General features: G+C 42.2%; 1 protein-coding gene across 4 annotated transcripts; it reads left to right on the top strand.

Annotated features, from left to right (window-relative positions):
* The first annotated feature begins 372 nt into the window (after positions 1-372).
* On the top strand, positions 373-15,562 carry MMP27 (matrix metallopeptidase 27). 4 transcript variants are annotated; one of them, XR_003517604.2, is made up of 10 exons: positions 373-3,917; positions 4,695-4,933; positions 6,165-6,313; positions 6,409-6,537; positions 9,138-9,299; positions 9,479-9,599; positions 10,840-10,970; positions 11,786-11,945; positions 13,113-13,322; positions 14,422-14,465. XR_003517604.2 is itself a non-coding variant. In XM_027581009.2 (10 exons), the coding sequence occupies exons 1-10, from the start codon at positions 3,816-3,818 to the stop codon at positions 14,664-14,666; spliced, it is 1,542 nt and encodes a 513-aa protein (XP_027436810.1). In that variant the 5' UTR covers positions 373-3,815; the 3' UTR covers positions 14,667-15,562. The 4 variants fall into 4 exon arrangements, 3 of the variants coding, with proteins under 3 accessions (XP_027436810.1, XP_027436812.1, XP_027436813.1); XM_027581009.2 differs by having other exon boundaries at positions 13,219-13,322; positions 14,422-15,562; XM_027581011.2 differs by lacking the exon at positions 6,409-6,537 and having other exon boundaries at positions 13,219-13,322; positions 14,422-15,562.
* Positions 15,563-22,006: the final 6,444 nt, after the last annotated feature.

Raw genomic sequence — 22,006 nt, 5'->3', positions numbered from 1 at the left:
TTAATACCCATCACCAGGCTAACCCATCCCCCCACCCCCTCCCCTCTAGAACCCTCAGTTTTTTCTCAGAGTCAATCGTTTCTCATGGTTCGTTTTTCCCTCCGATTTTCCTCCCTTCATTCTTCCCTTCCTGCTATCTTCTTCTTCTTCTTCTTCTTTTTTAAACATATGTTGCGTTATTTGTTTCAGAGGTACAGGTCTGTGATTCAACAGTCTTGTACAATTCACAGCGCTCACCATAGCACATACCCTCCCCAATGTCTATCACCCAGCCACCCCATCTCTCCCACCCCCCACCACTCCAGCAACCCTCAGTTTGTTTCCTGAGATTAAGAATTCCTCATATCAGGGAGGTCATATGATACACGTCTTTCTCTGATTGACTTATTTCGCTCAGCATAACACCCTCCAGTTCCATCCACGTCGTTGCAAATGGCAAGATCTCATTCCTTTTGATGGCTTGAGGAAGACACAAATGGAAAAACGTTTCAGTTCGTTTTTACATCTCACAGATAATTTAGTAATTCGGTACCTTATTCTGGTTCAAAAATTAAGTGAGTTTGAAATAGATATATTAAATGACTGACTTGTGATCTATAATTTCTTAAGATGCTACCACATAGTTCATATAAAGTATGAAAACAAATGGCAAATTTCAGTATATTTGCAGCCATTTATTTTCTTGTCAGAATTATAACATTGACATTAACTTTTAGTTTCCATTTACAAATATTTTGTAAATATTCAATTTCCTTTACAAATTCCCTCAAATATGTCAGCACACTTTTTCTCCACTTATTTTACAAGATGAGAAAACAAACTAGGATACGCTATCATTCATTTATTCAACAATAAGTAATCACTTACATGTCCCAGGGACTGTGCTAGGGAAAGGGAGAGAGAGAAATAATTCATTGCGTCAATATAACAAGTGCAAACATGAAAGTCAATTTCAGACTATCATATTTTCTAAGACATCTTATGTCCCTTTTTACAAGCATGAAGATGGGAGATTCAGAACACCTGCTAGTTATGCTAGGTTCTTGCCCCAAACCTCATATATATATACACACATTGTTGAGATGAGAACTGAGTTCTTATTATTTCTTTAACCATATTTCACAGAGTCTTAGCAAGTGAACAGCAATGTGAAGTGAAACAAAGAATTCAAAAATTACTCCTTTTTGTAAAGTTCTCTTCTTGACAATATGTGGTATTTTGAAGTTTTATGTGAATACAAGAGCTCCAAGAATCTAAGCTTAGAATTTAAATAGAGTACTTTTTACCTTGGGTTAAATTTCTTCAAAAGCAAAGGCTAAGTCCAGACCTTGGTGCAGTTGTTTTATTGGGGACGTTCCCAGGAAGCAAGAGTGGGGAGGCAGGCAGAGTGAGTTAGAGGAGAGAAGCCAAGACAAGGGTGCTCTCGAGGTTTCTACGCCGTGCAACTGGGGCTTGGTGCCAGTTGAACCTCCCGAGAAGCCTAGCCAACACCTTTCACTGTTGAAATCTGGAAGGGAAGGGAGGCTGGGCGTTCATCCTTCCGTTCCTTCGTGCATAGGGTGGCTCTAGGCTAACACTTGGGGGAAAAGCAGAAGGCATGCCAGAGGCATCTCCTACATCTTTGCTGATGGACGATTAAAATGATGGGAAATTGGAGAAGTCTCCTCTGGAGAAATTTCACAGCCCAAGAAAGAAGACTTAAAGATACTGACACTGACCTATGTTAACACCTTCTCCCCACTCCCTTGGTGTGATAAGAGCCCAATTTCATTTGAGGTCGTGATACATCCAACTAACAATACATTTTGTGGTCTTGCTTACGACTAGGTGTGGCCAGCATTTAATTTCTTGCCAAAATGCATATGCAGAGTATTGTGCGCCCTTCTGGAAAGAGACTGGGAGCTTGCTTTCTCTGCCGTCCTCCTTCCTGCTGCCTGTAATGAAGACACAACCATAGCCACCTGGAGACCATGAGGCATTGCACTGAGAGCGGCGCAACCAGGTGGAGGCGGCCTGTATCCTCGGGGATGGGGGTTGCCATATGAGCCCTGGGCTACCCAATCTGTGCTTCTTTTAAGTGAGGGAGAAATAAGTTTTTGTTTTCTGAGTCATCTGTTAGTTTGAGTTCTCTATTCAACCAAATCATATCCCAACTAATGCATCACATGAAACATCTGGAACACACCTCACCTCCCTGCAGTGAAGGTCATCTCACAGGGCTTCCAGTCAGCTCTCTGGTCTCTCATTCTTAAACAGATTGCACAGCACAGAGTCTCTAAATATGTGAAAAAACCTCCTAATGTGAGAAACAGGCACCAGAAGGAAACTTTGAAGAAATAGAAACAATTCTTGGAGCAAAAGAAAATGTCAAGATAGACTTAAAAATACTATACATTCTCAAAAGATAAGGTATATTCTACATCCAAACACCACTAACAAAATGCAAGAAAATAAATAAAATATTCAGATAATTAAAGCTCTTGGAAACTAAAAACACAACTGGGCTGGAAAATAATGTTGGTAGAAAGTAGTAAAAGAAATATCAGGAGCATAGAATTTCAACCCACAAGGTCCAACAGATGTGTATTCTAGAAAAAGTAAGGGAAAATAGAGTGGGAAGAAATTATCAAAGAAACTACAGAGGAAATTTTTCTTGAAGTTTTCATAATGAAAGGGTCTGCTTACTGCCCAGTAAAGTTAATGCGAAAAGAAAAAGAAAAAAAGAAAAGAAAACCACATCAAGAGACATCATTATGAAATTTCAGAATATCTCCATAAAGAGAACGTTCCCAACATTTTTCAGAAGAAAATGCATCAAGAATCAGAATGAAAGACTTCCCAGCAGCAAAACTAGATTCTAGAAAACAATGCAAGCGTGCTTCTAATGTCTTAAAGAAAATTTATTTTGGTCTGAAATTCTGTAGGCACGCTCTCAATCAGGTGTCAAATGGAATAAGGGACATTCTTAGGCATGAAAAGATGGAAAACATTCATTTTCCTTGTACCCTTTACACTGTCCACCCCCATCCCCCTCGGCTATCTTCAAGTATATTGGCATCAGTTGGCCAGATCTCCCAAAGCTCATCTCTGCTGTGCTGCCTACTTCCTCGGGCTCTCCACACACACCCCGTGTCATCTACATCCTACCCATTTCATTCTTCAAGAGCCAGCGGAATCCCCACCTGGCTGAGCCGCTAGACCACACTCATCAGCCGCAATCCTACCTTTGGCTCTTCTCACACTCTGGAATCTTCAGTGCACATTTCGCCACTCGCCTCAGTTTCATCTGGCATTAATTTCTGTACATGTCTGAATTCCCCAACAAGATTGGAATGGTATCTTACTCATGCTTCAGTTTACGGTGACAGGCAAATAGCAGGTCCCCAACAAACATGGGCTGTTTATCCTAGTTAATTACGGTAATCTGACTCCTGATCCAATTGTCTTTTTGTGATACCTTTCTATCCAAGATATTCTGGGGTTTTGTTCAAAAGAAAATTACTTTACAATCTCTCAAGAACTTCAAAGATAAGAAGAGCTCCAACTTTGCAAGGACAACAGTAACTTGGAGGCTGGCTTCCTATTATATTCAATTCAATAATGAACAGTGATTGTGTTTACTCAAAAACTGCAGATCATGATTGCAAAATCAAGTTAACCTAAGGGGAAAAAAAGCATATCATGACACACTTCATGGCAAATGTCCTTTTCTGGTATTAATTAAATGATGATACAAGCCAATTCATGCCACGTCTTACTCTTGTTTTCTAAATTCTGTGGAAACAGAAACAGGCTTCAACAGAAAAGAGAGAGGAATGAAGAGCCTTCTGCTTCAATTTTTGCTCCTTATAACGTTTTCTTCTGCATTTCCTACAGACCGAAAGATGGACACTGAAGAGAACATGCGGCTGGCGCAGGTACTGTCTCAATACATGTTTAATAACGACTATCAAAAAAAAAAGAATTTTATTGATTATCTTGGAACCTAAAAAGACAGCAAATTCCTACAAATTCTGGCACTTTCCCCTAGCTCTAAGGACACCAAGTAACCATGTATGGGGTGGAGGGTGGGGGTAGGGGTGGGAAAGGAGGATTTGCTGCCATTTCAAGCAATGGGTCCAAGTGAAGACAGAGGGAGTAGAAAGGGGACAGCCCTGGGAGAAATGGAGATCTCTATATAAGAATGTCCCTACCAACCAGGGGGACCCAACTACAACTTTCAGGTCCCCTTACCCCTACATGCATGACAAATACTTTGCCTTGGAGATTCCCTCTAAAAATCAGTCCAGTGAATTTGCCATATTTGGTTACCTTAATTAAATCGGCAAAATGAACAACCACGTATCTCTTTTAGGATTTGTTTTAAGGAGACACCAAAATGAAAGTAGACATGTGTAAGCTGTGTGATCCTTTAACACACAGAATCAGCTGACTGTCTTCCCTGGAGGTTTGGAGTTTTATAGGCTCTGGGGTTTGTATAATTCTGGTCACACACAGCTCAGCCACTTGTTGAGAACTGAAGAGGCAGGATGACTCTGCTTCCTTCCTTTCTTTTTTCCTCTCTCGCTCCTTCCTTCCCCTCACTACTTACTTCTTTCTTCCCACCTGAAAAGGATTTCAGATGATTTTGTTTTATCCTGAGATATAGATTTGCTGTCCTGTAGTTTGTGTCCTTTTTTTGTCTCTTTGGTCAGGCATATCTCAACCAGTTCTACTCTCTTGAAATGGAAGGGAGTCATCTTGTTCAAAGCAAGAACAGGAGTCTCTTAGATGGCAAAATTCGGGAAATGCAAGCATTTTTTGGATTGACAGTGACTGGACAACTGGACTCAAACACTCTTGAGATCATGAAGACACCCAGATGCGGGGTGCCTGACGTGGGTCAGTACGGCTACGCTCTCCCAGGGTGGAGACGATACAACCTCACATACAGGTAACGCTTGTGCACAGTCCTTTCCCCCTAGTCCCCAAACACAGGAAGGCAACAGTTAATTGTACCGAGCACTTCCTAGGTGCATGGCCCTTCATGGGTCTCACATATTCCATCCTCCCCATGACACTGGGATGTAGGCACCACTGATGGGACCACCTGAAACACAGGGACACTGAAACAAAAGGTTATTTACCATCGTCAAGTCTTACCAGCAGACTGGCTCTGGCAGATATGCTTTAATCTCTAGCCTCGGCCACTTGCATATAAAGTCAGGACCAGAAGCACAGCCATCTGATTGCAGATGGTTGAAGGTACGGCTGGAGTATGCTCAAGAGAAAATGGGAAGAGCCTGGAGCAACCCGTTCATGTTAGAGACACCTGTGGGCGAGAGTTATCAAATCTCAGGTAGACCCTGGGTGAAGTGTGGAGTTTGCCCCCAGGCATCTCAAGGAAAGGGGGCTGAGGTGTGCTTCCAACCTGAGTCGGTGCCCTTGACTGTGGCTCTCAAGCCCTCCTGGCAGGCCCCGAAGTACTTCTCATAACTCTTTCTTCACTTCAGTCTTAGGGGTTAAAAATAGCTTTAGGGCGCCTGGGTGGCTCAGATGGTTAAGCATCTGCCTTCGGCTCAGGTCATGATCCCAGGGTCCTGGGATCGAGTCCCGCATCGGGCCTCCTGCTCCTTGGGAGCCTGCTTCTCTCTCTCTCTCTCCCTCTCTCTCTCATGAATAAATAAAGAAAATCTTTAAAAAAAAAAAAAAAAAAAAAAAATAGCTTTAGCAAGATAGGGAATATAAACCAGAGGGAAATCTTTTCCTGAGTAACTAACTCTTGAAAGCTCTCAAGGGAGACTCTTCATATATGACACATGCATAAGACTGATTTCCACAAGCCATCTGAGAAAGCAGATCTCCATTCATGTACACAGCAAGCATATACCTGAGATTAATACTCTCCCTCTCAGGATGTGATCTTAGGAAAGTCACTGACCCTCTCTGAGCATCATTTGTTGAAGTGTTATTATCCTCCCTGATAAACAGGGAGGATGACAGGATTGGATCACACAGCATACGTAACTGTGCTTTATTTAAACGGTAACATATTATACCAATCCAAGAACAGCATGACACTATCCGTTAGTGCAGCATATGATTTATAAGAAAGGATCTTTTTGTCTTTGTGTGCCTACATGCATGTGTCATCACCAACTGACCTATTTTGGTGATTTTTGAAGAATCATAAACTACACTCCAGATATGTCACGAGCAGATGTGGATGAGGCTATCCAGAATGGCCTAGAAGTGTGGAGCAGAGTTACTCCATTAACATTCACCAAGACTTCCAAGGGGATTGCAGACATCATGATTGCCTTTAGGACCCGAGGTAAGGTTTCCAGCAGAGAAAAAAGTATGGCTATTTCCATCTCAGGAGATTTGGAGAGGCTGACATTTTCTTCCCCCCTGTGAACTGTATCTCAGTCCACGGCCGGTGTCCTCGTTATTTTGATGGCCCCTTGGGAGTCCTCGGCCATGCCTTTCCTCCCGGTCTGGGTCTGGGTGGAGACACTCACTTCGATGAGGATGAAAATTGGACCAAGGATGGAGCAGGTGAGCCCAATTTTCTTCATGAATCAAATTTTATTATTCTAAAGAATCCCTGAAATAGCTTTGCAATTAGTTGCTTTTTTGCTTCCCAATTTCCCCACAGTTTCCATATTCCAAGATGACACTGATTGAAGTGTTCAATATCTATTAGATAATTGTGCTTGTACAGGTCAGAGCCTTATCCACACAATGCCCTCATACAGATGCTAATCCTTTCATGATCTGAGCATTCTTCGTGTACTCGCACACTTGTTCATATACCCACAATGCCTGAAGGTCCACTGTGGGCCTGGAACTGTGCAAGGCATTGAACAGACCACAGAGTTGTCCTGGACAAGTTCCAACCCTTCAGAGGTTCATGATCTTGTGTGGTGTGAGGCCCAGACCACACACCACCCCACAAGGCAGAGTGTGCTATGTGTTGTACCAATGGTAGAAGTCATCTCTAGCTTCAGAGTTGAGGAAGACTCTAGGGAGGTAGTAATTCTGAGTTAGTGATTAAAGGATGGTATTGTGGGCCCATGGCCCCTAGAAGGTCAACCTGAAGGCATGAACTTCCTCTTCTAACACTTACCCACCTGCCAAGGAATTAGACCCTAATCTTCGTTCAACCTATTCCTTCAGACCAACTGAGTTGATTTTATTTCCTTTAATATGCCTGCCTGGTACTAAAACAGGAAAATTTTTATTACTTTTCAAACAAAAATCAAAACTTTACTACAGTAAAAATATGTGCATCGAACAAAGGAGCAGGCTCAGTAGACTTTAGGGTTCTCCCCACTCCATTTTCTGTCATTGACAACAGTCACCTTGGGTCTGGTATCTGGTTTCCTGGGTCCCAGGAAAGCAGCTATGATTCTCCTGATGTGTGGTATAGAAGATCACACAGTGCAGTCCTGACCAAGTAACTCCAGAGAGTCCGTGGGTCAGTTTCATAGTTTCTGCAAATCAGCACATGATAGATACTCTACAATTTTGGTAAATGAAGTCAATCAGAAATCCTTTACTCAACATTCACCATGACCCAGGCTCTGTGATATAGAGTACACGATAGTGTGCGAGACACAGACCCTGCCCTTGAGGGGTTTACAGTCTAGGGGACACACTCAAATGGCAATTAAAATCAGTATGACCAACACTGGGATAAAGGAAACTATAGCAATGTAGTAGGAGCGCGTAAAAGAAAATTGAACCCAAACACAGAGGTCAGGGGAGGAAGTGATACCAAACCTGAGTTGAAGGCTAAGCAGGAACTCAGAAAGCAAAGTGGAGTAGAGAGTGCTCTGGAAAGAATAACCCAACCGACTCAAGTACCAGGGTTGTGGCAGAAATGGTGAATAGGATCCAGACCATGTAGGGTCTGAAAAGCTAGCATAAAGCTTTGGAAGTCATTGAGATGACCTGAGTTTGAATTCTTTCAGAGTCCCTGTCCCATCTGTGCCAAAAGCACACCCAGCGATACTGCCAGCCAGACAATGGGCACCAGCAAAGGCCAGAGCAGAAAAACCTAAAGGACCATTAAATAATCCTTGGTCATTCCATGTTTATTTTGTGCAAACATCATTGGACAAGGCTCCATCATAGAAGGCTCAGCCTTTTCTTTAGGATCCATAGGCTGAGTTGCAAATCCATGGACAGTCTTATATTTAGAACCTAACAGACTAGTGGGAGAGAGAGAGAGATAAAAAGGCAGTTTCACCATGCGTGGTGAGACTTCCAATGTGGGTGTATAGGAGGCACATCTAACCATTCTTCCATCCAAATAAACACTTGGATATCCAGCAACAATTATTAAGCATCCACTACTGATAGGCAGTTCAAGAGTCACCAGGAATAAAAGGTGGCTAAGACACAGTCCCTGAAAAGATGCATCACTTCATGAAAGAAATAGTCAGTGCATTCCCTTACGTGCTGTGACAGAATTAAACACTGAGTCTCTGGAAATGCAGAAAGGTGCATTTAACTCAGCCAGGATAGGAGGGGGCAAGTAAGAGAAGCCTCATGAAGGAGATGATTCTAGAGAGGTTTCCTGAGCAACAAGTAGAAGAACTAGGCAAACAGGGGTGGGAGAGGTAATATTCTGGGTAGACGGGATGGAGGTAGTAAGACATAGAGATTAGAAGGAACATGGCACAGATGAGAGATGCAAATGATTGAGTGTGGTTAGCTCGTGAAATATGAGAACAAAATATGAGTCTGGAAAAAAGGCAGGGACTAGATCATGGAGGGCCATGGTAAGGTGTTTGGACTTGATCCTACAGCCAATGGAGAACCTCTGAAGGATACAAGTAGGGGAAATGTGATCACATCCAGGACAGCCCAGCGACAACCAAAAACGGGTGGCTTCTATTTTTTTTAGTAATATCTATTTCTCACACACCTGTTTCCTGCCATTTGCCTGCTCTGGATCGTAGTTCTCCATGATATGACTAATACCAATTACTAGTGTTGAAATATTTCCCAGATAAATGATGGAGCATATAAGAATTATCCACGCTATGGCAAGCTCTTCCTTCTCTCCCCTTAGTTACTTCCTAATCTCAGATGCAACCATTCTTCTTTTGATTGACCCACATACCCGTGTTTTTCCTGTTTTTGTTAAGGATTCAGCCTATTTCTTGTGGCTGCTCATGAATTTGGTCATGCACTGGGACTCTCTCACTCCAATGATCAGACAGCTTTGATGTTTCCAAATTATGTCTCTCTGGATCCTAACAAATACCCACTTTCTCAGGATGATATCAATGGAATCCAATCCATCTATGGTGAGCAACCTCATAAATCTGAATATACGTGAACTAAATAGGAAACTTTCCAGAAAGGAAGTGAAAAAATCACTTCTTGAAATATCACCATGAAGAAAATATCCCCTTGGGTAAGATCCTTCTGTAAGTATTTCCACATGCCTTCTTAATTCACGGTGCTATTTCTTTTCTCATCAAAGGAAGTCTACCTAAGACATCTGCTATGCCAAAGGAGGCCATGGTACCCCATGCCTGTGACCCTGATTTGACTTTTGACGCTATCACCACCTTCCGCCGAGAAGTAATGTTCTTTAAAGGCAGGTAAACCCATTCCCTTAAACACCTCAACTTCCTATGAATATTTTTCCTTTCAAGAGATTTGGAGGTAAATAGGGAGGAAATCGCAGGGATGGTGAGAACGTGTTCCTTTTCCTTTTCATTTTATAACCGCCCATACTCTTTGAATGTTTTACTATGTGTATATATCTCTTGCTTGTTTGATAAATTAATTTTTAAAATGTTCTTAAGCAAATTTTTTAATTGCCATTGTATAAGAAGGTGAAGTAGAGTCATTTTCAGTGAGTTCTTAGCTAAAATAATACACCAATCCCAGTGGTGCTGGAGCTGACCTACACCATTTCAGGAGCCAATGGCTAAATTTTGGGGAATTTTGTAAACCACTTCACATCACTTCTATAGCTTGGAACTGGCCATGGTTGGAGTATTCACACTCTGGAAATCAGCAAATGATAAAAATTAGGTCTTTTTTCTACTGAAAGTGCCAGCTGATAAACATGAATGACCATGATTCCTTCATGTTGCATCAGTGAAGTGTTCACTGTAGTAAGAACTCTCTTCTCTCCCCGTGTATAACTTACTGGACTTCAGTTGCAACATAGCCTGTCACTTGTGTTTACCATGACTAGATTTTCAGAACAAAGGATTGAGACATAGACCATCTCACAAGCACTGGGGCACAAGGAAAGAATATTTGAAATCAGTCTCCTTCCACCCACAGCTATACAGCCCTCGGATGACATGCTACCACCACCATGCTCTGCACCACAGAGGCTGAGGCCACTTGTCAGGGACATCAGAGAGGGGCGGCCCAGTGCAGGAAGGGCTTTTCAAGTCTCATTCAGGGACTCAGAACTTTACAGCCAGAGGGGAACATCTCAGGAAATATTTTACCATGCAATGATAATACTTCTTTATTCTAGCAAACATCAGACCAAAAAGTTTTTCTTAGATGCTTGGTGTTGCCTTAGAATTCTGAGTATTGCTGATTTGGCAAAAAGGAGGCCATTGAGCACTCAGAATTGAGATTTCTGTGGGTAGGTTGCTACTCTAAGTTCCCAGGAGAGTGGGCACAAATCGTGTCCTTTACAGTCACAGGGTAGAAGTGAGCTCACAACCACCTACATTGGCTGAGGAAAATCGTGTGAATGCTCTAAATTATTTGAGGAGAACGCTAATCAATTAAATAAAAGACAGGCCTAGGTTTACAGTGTTTCCACTGCAATATAGGCTGTTTGTGGAAAGTGTTTTTTGTTCATCACAGGCACGTATGGAGGATCTACTATGATATCACTAATGTGGAATTTGAACTGATCTCTTCATTCTGGCCGTCCCTGCCAGGTGATGTTCAAGCCGCATATGAGAGCCCCAAAGATAAGATCCTAGTGTTTAAAGGTAACTTTGCCCATCACGATTTCTCTTCTGTCTCTGGAAGCCTGAACTGGTTGGTGGGTATTTTGGGGTAAGAAACAAAATATTCACACGTGGGCCAGATGGAGAGCGCTTCTGCCATGACCATGGGTTCCTTCAAAAAGAAAAACTATCCAGGGGTTCTCTGTGGCTGTGAAGACAAACATCATCCCAACTACAGAGGAGCTAAAAGAAACCTGTATGGTAAAAAACTAAAAAACTATCTTTTTTCTGCCAAATAAAGGGAACCCATCCCTCTTTTATATTCCCATTTTACTACGGTTGTCAGATTTAGCAAATAAAAATACAAGATGCCTTGAATTTCAGATAAGACACATAATTTTTTATTATAACTATGTCCCTTGCAATATTTGAATATACTTATACTAAAAATTAGTCATTGTTTATTTGAAATTCAAATTTAACCGGAATCTTATATTTGTTATCAATGCTATTTTTATATGGATTTCATCAGATTACTTGCATTTGAGAATACTTGGGGGCTGAAATCTAGGAGAACATGTCCAAACATAGTTGACTCTTTCATCAGAGTTAGAGAAATAATCCAGTGAAACCAAATGACCTGCATACCAGTGAGCATGCTCACTGTTAACTATCGGGGTGTGTTATTCGTGTAATCGTAATGATAAAAGCAGCCAAAGAAGGCAGTAAGAACAAATGGGGACATGAGGCAACTAAATCCTGAGAGACGAGGCATCTAATTATTTTCAAATTTCTTAAGACATCTATTTTTCCCTCTGGGTATTAGATCGGAAGGTAATCACTTTCTGTCTTCCTAGATGACAACTTCTGGATGATCAGAGGATATGCTGTCTTGCCAGATTATCCTAAACCCATCCATACACTTGGCTTTCCAAGACATGTGATGAAAATTGATGCAGCCCTCTGTGACCACAGTGACAGAAAAACCTACTTCTTTGTGGGCATTTGGTGCTGGAGGTAAGTTTGCAGACAATCAACCTCTTCATTTTATTCTGCAGAAAATATCCACATAGCATAACTTTAACACGGGCAGAAATAAAACTAACCTATAGTCCTCTTAAAGCCAATTATGTTGAAGCCCATCTTGGGTAGATGACACCCACCAAACAAAAGAATGTTTCAATGAGTCCAAAGATCTTTCTCCAACATTAAAAAAAAATAAAGATAATTTTGATGGATTCCTGTCTTGTGGTCCATATATACAATGGAATATTACTCAGCCATCAGAAAGGATGAATACCCAACTTTTACATCAACATGGATGGGACTGGAGGAGATGATGCTAAGTGAAATCAGTCAAGCAGAGAAAGTCAATTATCATATGGTTTCACTTATTTGTGGAACAAGGAATAGCATGGAGGACATTAGGAGAAGGAAGGGAAAAATGAAGGGGGGGGAATCGGAGGGGGAGACGAACCATGGGAGATGATGGACTCTGAGAAACAAACTGAGGGTTCTAGAGGGGAGGGGGGTGGGGGGATGGGTTGGCCCGGTGATGGGTGTTAAGGAGGGCACGTTCTGCATGGAGCACTGGGTGTTATACGCAAACAATGAATCATGGAATACTACATCAAAAACTAATGATGTAATGTATGGTGACTAACATAACATAATAAAATAAAATTTAAAAAATAGAATAAAGATAAGATAAAATAATAAAGCTGGTGATGCCAACCAAATTGCCAATAACACAAATGTATCTGGTCAAAATCTGTGAAAGCTCCAAGCTGAGCCCTTACTTTTCTTTTCTTTTTTTTTTTAATTGCAATGTACTTATTATACAGTGCAATATTAGTTTCTGGTGTACAATATAGTGATTCAACACTTCCATACAACATCCTGTGCTCATCACAACAGGTGCACACCTTCATCCCCATCATCTGTTTCCCCCATTCCCCTACCCACCTCCCCTCTGGTCACCACCAGTGTGTTCTCTGTAGTTCAGAGTCTGTTTCATGAGCCCGTACTCTGATTTAACAGTCCCTCAGAATGGCATCAGTCTGATTAATGATGTGGCTTTTCCCCCCTCATCATTTCTTGTTTTCGAGACACTACAAATGATTCAACCAAACATAATCTTTGACATGTTTTTCATTATTGATCGAATTACTTTTCCTGTATAAGGGCTACTTTTTCTCCACATCCCTATTTGACCCCAAGTGGGGCAGTGGAAGGATTAAGCTCCCCGAAACAAGGATCCCCTGGAAACTTTTCCAACCCCTGCATGCAGGTATGATGAAGTGACCCAAAGCATGGACAAAGGGTACCCACGGAGAGTGGTGAAGTTCTTCCCAGGAATTGGTCTCCGAGTCGATGCTGCTTTCCAGCATAAAGGTGAGCATCAGTACCTAACCCTGTAGGATACTTGGAAGACCTCACTGGCTGAGAGAGAAGATAGTACAGAAATGTAACTGCTTCCATTTTTTTTTTTAAGGTTTGCACTATTTATTTATTTATTATGTTCAATTAGCCAACACATGCTAAATACATCATTAGTTTTTGATATAGTGTTCAACGATTCATTAGTTGAGTAAAAGTTTTAATGTAATTTTGCTCTTCTCGAGTACCCATAATAATAAACTCTAACCAGGCAGGCATTCTCACAAACCGAATTAGTGAGTCCTGAATCATAGGTTCTGTTATACTATTTCAAATCCCTGCAAAAAGTACCAAAATTAATTTTACTTATCATTGATCCAAGAGAGCCCTGGAAAGTCATCCCCCTGAAGAGTTTTAAGTGTGAAAAATGATAAGCACATGAACTGGACAGTGACTCTCAAGCTATTATGTGCATGGTTTAATATGTGCACTTGGGGGTTATGTGAGAAATGACAAATTCTTCAGAGTTCCTGACGCAGATGTAGGACTGTGGGTCAGAAGCAGAAATCTACAGCTTTAGAAGCACCTCAAGCAACGTAAGGTCCAGTCTAGCTACTCTATCTTCAGACTTAGACCACGGAAAACAACCTAGAACATGGAGTAAACAGGAGTCTAAAAAGTTTTCTGAATGACACCATCTTTTACTGCAGTGAAATCTCACACAAAACCTTAACACCTAAAACAGATAGAGCAGAACAACCCAACGAAGATGAGGATATAGGGTACGAGGCCCATACCCACAGGGGCCTTCTTCTCCCTCGGCCAAGACTTTGTTCTGAAACCTAGTAGAAGTACCTCTGGTGTGAACCACAGTCTGGCTAGAAAGGTGGTGATCCCCTTGACATTCATGTTCAGACCTTGGCTTCTTCCTTGGGGAAATAAAAATAACAATATTTCTCATGTGACACTAGTAAAGTAAAATATATCTGGATAATACACAAGTTTCTTTTCTTTCCAAAATGTTCAATTATTTTATTTCATATGCATACAGGTAACAAGTGTGGAACCATCATAGAGTTGTGCAAGATAACAAATGATGATTCTCTCTCTCTAGGATTCTTCTATTTCTTCCGTGGATCAAAGCAATTTGAATATGACCCCAAGGCAAAGAACACCACCAGAATAATGAAAATCAATACGTGGTTTCGGTGTGAAGAACCATTAAACACATTATCTGATTTTAGTATCAGTGAGGAAGGAGTCCATTCAGGAGGAGCAGAGATGTTTTATCATAAGAATTTAAACTTGCTTATTTTTAGTATTGTTCATGTGCTGAAAAAAATCTATAGTTATCAATAAATTCATGGACCAAAAATAAACCTCCAGAGGTCTTTTAATCTGAATTCTGCTTCAAAGTGGAATAGAACTATTCTTTCACATAAGTTGCCTGCCCTCGTTCTAGATATCTATTCGACAACGATTCCATGGATATTTTCAGCTGCCTGATTCTTTTTACAGGAAGTTATGCATAAGCAAAACTCTCGCTGTACTTTAATCCTATTTTATGCTTTGTGAACTTGAAAAAGCAAGCCATGTATCTTATAATAACTAAACACTGCAGACATTTATTAAACCAATCTTTAGCAACCTATTTTGTCTGGACCTTTGCAGTTGGAGGCCCAATAAACTGCAAGCCTCATCCCTACCCATATTCTGAAACCACCGAGAAATGATGCTCAGTTGGGAGAGAAAATGCCACCATTTTACTGATAAAACTTATATTAGTAAATGTACCTGTGGGCAAGCTAGTTTCCTAATATCAAATTCTAGAAGAAGACGTACTTACACACAAGTCCTGGGGAGAACTGGAAAGAACCAAGTCTCCCCAAGAATGTGAGTCTTCTGTAGGTTGCATGGAGCCCAAAGAGAAAGAAAGAGGATGGAGTTACATGTGCCAGGTTTCTGTTCCCAAACTCACCAAATCAGACAAGTTATTCCCCCTGCCAAATAGGAGCGAGAGCCTCAAGGGATACAAGACATATTACACGACAGGTGCTCCCCCAGCAATTAGGAAACCAGTAGGAGAAGGAAAATAGTGTTCCCTCTAACCTCCCAAGCACAGGCTAATGCATTTAACCATTCCTTAAGGAATTTAAAATCAGATTTTATATACACTGATCTCAAGAAATGTTGACTTTTCCTCCCTGTGTTTGAAATATTGGGTTTCACCTGAGCCAAAACCCATAAATGGAAAGTTCCTGTCCTCTTTGCTACACCATGTATTTGTTGAGTTTCTAAATTCTTAATGGTTAAATTTTACCTTTCCACCCTCAAAACAAAAGGCTGGCTAAGCTCTTCATGAATTTTTTTTCTTTTTTCTTTTTTTTAAAGATTTTATTTATTTATTTGACAGAGAGAGAGAGACAGCGAGAGCAGGAACACAAGCAGGGGGAGTGGCAGAGGGAGAAGCAGGCTTCCCGCGGAGCAGGGAGCCCAACGCGGGGCTCGATCCCAGGACCCCGGGATCATGACCTGAGCTGAAGGCAGACGCTGAACCAACTGAGCCACCCAGGCGCCCTCTTCATGAATTTTCTGACCCAGAAAATGGAAGGTTGTCAGTTGAACTTGATTCTGATGAGGTGATAGATTGAGCAAGTGTCACCTAATAGAAAATATGCATAGAAAATCTCAGAAATTCCTATAATCACATTCCCTACCTTGAGTTCATTGTTCCCAGATTCCTATTAGAAAGGGACATAGAGAAGAGTTATTGCATGTTTGGAATAGAAAGTAAATTTTAAAGAGTACAGCTTAATACCTAACATAGAGTAGATGTGCTAGTCTTTGTAAAACAAATAGTGTTGGAATAATCAAATATCCATATGTACACACAGAAAGAACCTCGATCCCTACCTCACATGGTTCATAAAAATTAACTCAAAATGAGTCATAGACCTCTAGTAGAAGAATCAAAAATATAAAACTTCTAAAAGAAAATATTTAAAAAATTTTTGTGGCTTTAAACAGATTTTGAGATAGGACATAAAAACCATGAACCATAAAAGAAAACACTGATGAATTAAATTTCACCAATACTGAAAACATTTGCTCTTCCAAAACACATTAAAACAATGAAAAGTCAAGCCACACATTAGGAGAAAATATTTTCAAAACATGTTTCTGATAAAGGACTTGTAACCTGAATATAGAAAGAATTCTTCTAACCCAAAAAGAAGACAAACAACTCCATTTTCTTAAATGGCCAGAATATTTGCTGAGTGGCAAATAAACACATAAAGAGATGTTTAACATCTTAATCATTTAGGAAATGCTAATTCAAACCACAACGAGATACCACTCATACCCAACAGTATGGTTGAAATGAAAAAGACTGAAAATACCAAGTGCTGAGAAGAGGTTGAGTAACCGGAACTCTCTTGGAGTGAGAATAAAAAGTTAAACAGCCACTTTGGAAAACAGTTGGGCTACTCCTTATAAAGTTAAACATTCACTTGCCATGTGACCTATGACCCCACTCCTAAATATTTACCAAGAAAAATGAAAACACGCTCATGCAAATGGTTGTACATGAACGTTAATGATCGCTTTCTTTGTGACAGCTGAAACTGGAAACAACCCGAATGTCTATCAATCGGTAAACAGATAAACTGTGGTCCATCCATCCAGATGGCAGAAAACCACACGTGCAACAATATGGAGGAATCTTGAAAGCCTTTGGGAAGTGAAAGAAGCCAGACACAGAAGACTCACTATCACATGATTCCCTTTATATCTAAAAATTAGAAAAGGCAAAAGTAAAATGATAGAAAACAGATCGCTGCTTGCCGGGGTGGGGAATAGGGAAGAGACTGAACACAAAGGAACGTGAAGATGGAGATGTTCTGTGTCACAGTTATGGCGTTGGCAACACTAATGAGTATATTTTTTAAGACTGCATAAAGTTAGTGAATTGTACTATATGTTAATTCTACTTCATATCACTGATTAACAAGAGCAGTGAGGCATAGCGCTGATTCTCAAAGGTTGGTCAAGCTTCTTTTGTTTCCTCTTGTCTACTCTCAGTTCTGTGGCATAAATGTCTGTGATATTATAATTTGGGGGGCATCTGAAATTGCACTCAGATTTGCTTATGGGCAGTTACTTTCTCCTTGATTTTCAAGAAAAATATTGATCCATAGGAGAGGACAAGATTCAATTATAAAAAAATCTTATTTTAAACCCAGTGGGGTATCTAAAAGCACGGTTTTCTGGGGAATACAGGTTGACGATTAGAGCTATAGTAAACACTTATAAGAATAACCCAGAGGTCAGATGATATCACTCAGCCTTTGAAATTTAGGTAAACTTGACTTCCAAAACCCTATGGGGATTGTAAGACCCTCCACCAAGTGACTGTCCCTGCGCCAGGCCACCTCCCAGCCACGTCTCCTGGGCCTCCAGGCCCTGCTTCTCTGTCTGACCCCCTCCCTGCTTTGCCTTCTATGAGGAACCCACGTTCCTATTAATTTTTTGTTTAGAATGTATAGCAGTGAAACTCCCTTTGTTTTATTGTCTTTTCAAGGTGCTATCAAGGCCTCTGCTTTCTTGGAAAAGCAGCTTCAGAAGATAGGTTTTTCTCCTAGAGAAGAGCACCAGAATACATGTTCACCTTCCTTCCTGAAAGAAGCGGTTCAGTTTCCCTTGGCTAGCCTGGAGGCTGGGCGGGACCATGGGCTCTGGCGCCAAACCGCTCCGGTCTGTGTCGCTCCTAGTCCACCTGGTAGCTGCGGGACTTTGGGCAAGTTCCCGAGCTCTCGGTGCCTCAGTGCCTCCATCTGTGAAAAAGCATAGTAAGAGATCCAGTCTCAGAGGGTTGTTCAGAGTGGGACTAACGGGTCACCTTAGGATTTCAGGCAGAGCACGTGCCATCATTATTCAATTAGGGGAACTGAATAACATACCCCAAAATACAAACGATTGGAAAAACGAGAAGCCGATCTCAGAGTTTCCCGACATTGGAATAAACTAGGAAGCAATTCTTTCCCAGCTGTGCCATCCACTTACTGGGAACAAATTAACTGGAACGACAGAGCTTGTTTCAATTTGCTGCGTGCGCTAGTTTTCTCCAGGGTCTGTGAGCAGGTCTGGAAACAAAGAAAGAGCTTCAAGAGCAAGCTTGACCAGGACCGCGTCGACAACCGTTACGCTTGTCGGAGATCTGAGCCACAGACAGGGAACAGAAACGAATTCACACAGAGAGAAGGTATTGCACTTTCCTCTTGCCTGGAGACAGAGGGAACGCGCCATGACCTTCCTGCTGGTCGGGTCCACTCTCCTTCCGCGTTCGCCTGAATGAATCACTTGTTCCCCAGGGAAACAGAAGAATGTTTTTCTTTCGGTCTTGAAGATATTTTAAACACATGACATATCTTCAGGCTGAAATTCAGTCCCTTGTTTGTCTTCAGGTATAAAGAATCTTAAAAAGGAAGTTCAGTAGCTAAAAAATATCTTTAACTTCCTTAAACTGGTCACAGAATCCTAAACCTTAAGTCTATATTCACTCACTACCCAGATACCGCTATCTACCTGAAGTTTCCACAGGAAAATAAAAATCCAGCTTTCCCTAATAGGAGTCACTTAAAATGTGATTTCTAGAAGAGATCAGGAAAGTATCAACAGAATAGTCCACACTGGATTTCCCTTAAAGGGAAAAGTTTCCAGAACAGAGAAATGTTTCTGTCTGACCACTCTTCATAGTTTCATGCAGCTTTTACTGCTTAAGTGACCATAAAGCCATATTTGGTTTTAATCTTGAGATTTAATAAATATTTTTTCTATTTATTTCTGAACTATGGTGTTCAATTTATTAGTAAAAAATAGTACAAGATTTATTTTGAAGCTTATTTATTTTTTGACAAATCGAGTTCAGAGTTTCAGGTTTCTTGAGCTATTTTTAAAACTTAGAAAGCAAAAAGAACCCAACAGGGAGGACTCTAAGTGGACAAATCCATGAGGATGAAACGGAAGGCACAGGAGTCTAAAACGCTCTGGCAATAGGACGCTAGGGGCTTGAAAGAGTCACATATGAAAATGCATCATACGTTACAAGGGTCTTATGATGAATGTGATCTTCTCAGGAGGCTTGTGTTAGTGAATGTGTTGATTTCAACTAAGACGGCACCTTGTTATTTTTCACATAACACTTAGCTGGTCATATGACCGTGACTCGGTCTCATTTATCCAATATGTAGGTCTTCAGTACCTGCCATAAGTCAGACACATGGTCTGTTGAGGTGGATGCTTCCATTCAACCAACATTTACTGGGGGCCTACTGGTGCCATGCACTGTTTCGGGAGCCAAGGATATCGCCCTGAACAAAACAGCAGAGCCCCTGCCTTCATGGGCCCCATATTCCAGCCAAGGTAGAGAAACCACAAATAAACAAAAAGTTGTAAATATGTCAAGCTTGACTGATGCTCTGAGACACACTAGAGCAGTGTGTCTGGGCGGGAGCAGGGTGCTGGGTGCTGCCCCTTGCAGGCAGAGCCCGTGTCAGGGCCCCACTGTCCAGGGGCGGGAGCTGAGGAGGAGGACGGCCTCCCCTCCCTCCCAGGGCAGCATCTCTCGTGCTGGCTGTCTCTTCAGGGCTCTAGCTTCGGCTCCGGCCAGGTGATGGATCCGGTCATATGGTCCCTCTCTAACTTCTAGGCTCTTCACTGTCCCCGCAGGCTTCTCGGCCTCTTCCATCGCTCTTAGAATTAATTTGCAGCATTCAATCCCCCGTTTCCAATACTCAGTGATTTGTTTCCCCATTGACGCATGACGAATACTTTGAGTAAGGTGCAACACACGTGGGGTGTTTGGGGATGAAGTACAGAGAGCTCTTAGTGAAGACTCAAGTCCTAAAATCTGAAGGAGCTGAGCAAGCAAACAAACCATGTCTCGGGGAAAAGAGCACCCCAGGAGAAACAGTTCCGTGCAAAGGCCCTGAGGCTGAGTTGAAGAGCAGTGAAGAGGCTCCTGTGACTGAGGTAGGAGGAGATTGAGGGCAAGGAGATGAACCTGGAGGAGCCACGGGCAGACGATCATATGGGGCCTCACAGGTCATTATATCGACTTGAGACTCTAGAGACTTGAGAAGAGAAGCAACATGATGGTTGCCTGCCTTCTATTTTAGAAGAACCCCTCTGGCTGCTCTGAGCCAGCCAGCTACAGGCCCAGGAAGTTCCTCGCACAGTCGGTGATGGTGGTGACCAGGAGAAACAGAGCAAGGGTGTGCTCTGAAGGGGGCACGACGGGGTGGGCTCATCGACTGGACGGACGCAGTGTGATGTCACGACTGGGGTCAAGGGCAACCCAGCCTTTTTCCTGGACAGTTGGAAGAACAGAGCGTGCGCTCACTGGGGCACTCGGGCCAGGGGAGGAACAGCTCTGAGCAGAAAATCAAGATGTCCAGCAGCAGTCGGATACACAGGTCTGAAGTTCAGAGGCGGAGCCTGAGCGTGGGGCGTAAATCCCATCGCCATGTGGAGACCCAGGATTGGGTCAGGTCACCCGGGCAGTGACCCGGAGAGAGGCAAGCAGAAGCTGAAAACCGATCCCTCATCATTAGCAGATTGAAGACGAACGGTGTTGTACGTTTCGGCCCCACACCAACTGCACTCAGGCACGTGGGCACACAGTCCTGCCGGTGTCGGCCCCTGGGCGCTGTGCCCTGAGCCCACTACCTCACCCCGCACAGTTCACCACGGCTCCCAGCCCATCGGCCCACCCTCCCCGTCGGAAGCGGGCACGCCTTGTAGAGCAGGGACGGAGAGACAGGCAGCATGAGCCCCCAGCTGCCCAGATCGAAGCAAAGTGGGACTCTCAAAAGTACGCGAAGTCAGCTATATCAAGTGTTCATCGCAGTTTTGTTTAGCAAACATATGAAAAGATAAATACATTTGTCATTAATGTAGAAAACTTTACCAAGTGAGAAAACTTCCATCATTTGCCGTCTTGAGGAGAACTCTTGTCCGTGATGCAGGAGAACTCTACCTCACCTCCTTGCTAAATGGTCTGCAAGCCGAATTCTGGCCTTCAGCGCCACTGAGACTTCATTTTATTAAGTATTACACTTTACACAAAGTATTGACACTTTTTCTATAAGAATGGAACTTAAACAACAAAAAGAATCAATTCAAGAACGTATGATTAGAGGCAGCATTTCTTAAAAAACAAAAAACAGAAAAACCTCACTTCATCATGTTCCATACCAGTCATTGCATTCAAATTAGAAAAACAGCCCTCTTTCAGACCTACCTGCCAATGGCAAGAACCGCCCGTTATCAGAACCAAGCTCCTGCCCGGTTGGGTCTCCATTGTTAACACAAAATGCTGTTATTTTTAAGTCCTTAACTTCATTGATATTTATCTCAAGCCAGTTCTTTTTTTTTTTTAAAGATTTTATTTATTTATTGGAGAGAGAGAGAGCATGAACGGGGTGGGGGGCAAAGGGGAAAGGGGAGAGATTCTGAAGCAGACTCCACACTGAGTGTGGAGCCCTACAGGGGTCTTGATCCCACGACCCTGAGATCACAACCTGAGCAGAAACCAAGAGTCAGATGCTTAACCCACTGGGCCACCCAGGCGCCCCTGAAGCCCGGTGTGTAAGGACTTTTTAAACGATCATAATAGTGACCATTCACTAAACACAACA

Source organism: Zalophus californianus, chromosome 11 (assembly GCF_009762305.2).
Source record: "Zalophus californianus isolate mZalCal1 chromosome 11, mZalCal1.pri.v2, whole genome shotgun sequence".
Classification (NCBI taxonomy): Eukaryota; Metazoa; Chordata; class Mammalia; order Carnivora; family Otariidae; genus Zalophus; species Zalophus californianus.
This window is presented reverse-complemented; position numbering and strand designations above follow the sequence as displayed.

Excerpts from the sequence above, each read along its gene's own strand:
- MMP27 (XM_027581009.2), top strand. The coding sequence starts at position 3,816 with ATGAAGAGCCTTCTGCTTCAATTTTTGCTCCTTATAACGTTTTCTTCT. Across the intron at positions 3,918-4,694 it reads AGAACATGCGGCTGGCGCAG|GCATATCTCAACCAGTTCTA; the intron begins GTACTGTCTCAA and ends CTCTTTGGTCAG. Across the intron at positions 10,971-11,785 it reads TAAGATCCTAGTGTTTAAAG|ATGACAACTTCTGGATGATC; the intron begins GTAACTTTGCCC and ends CTGTCTTCCTAG.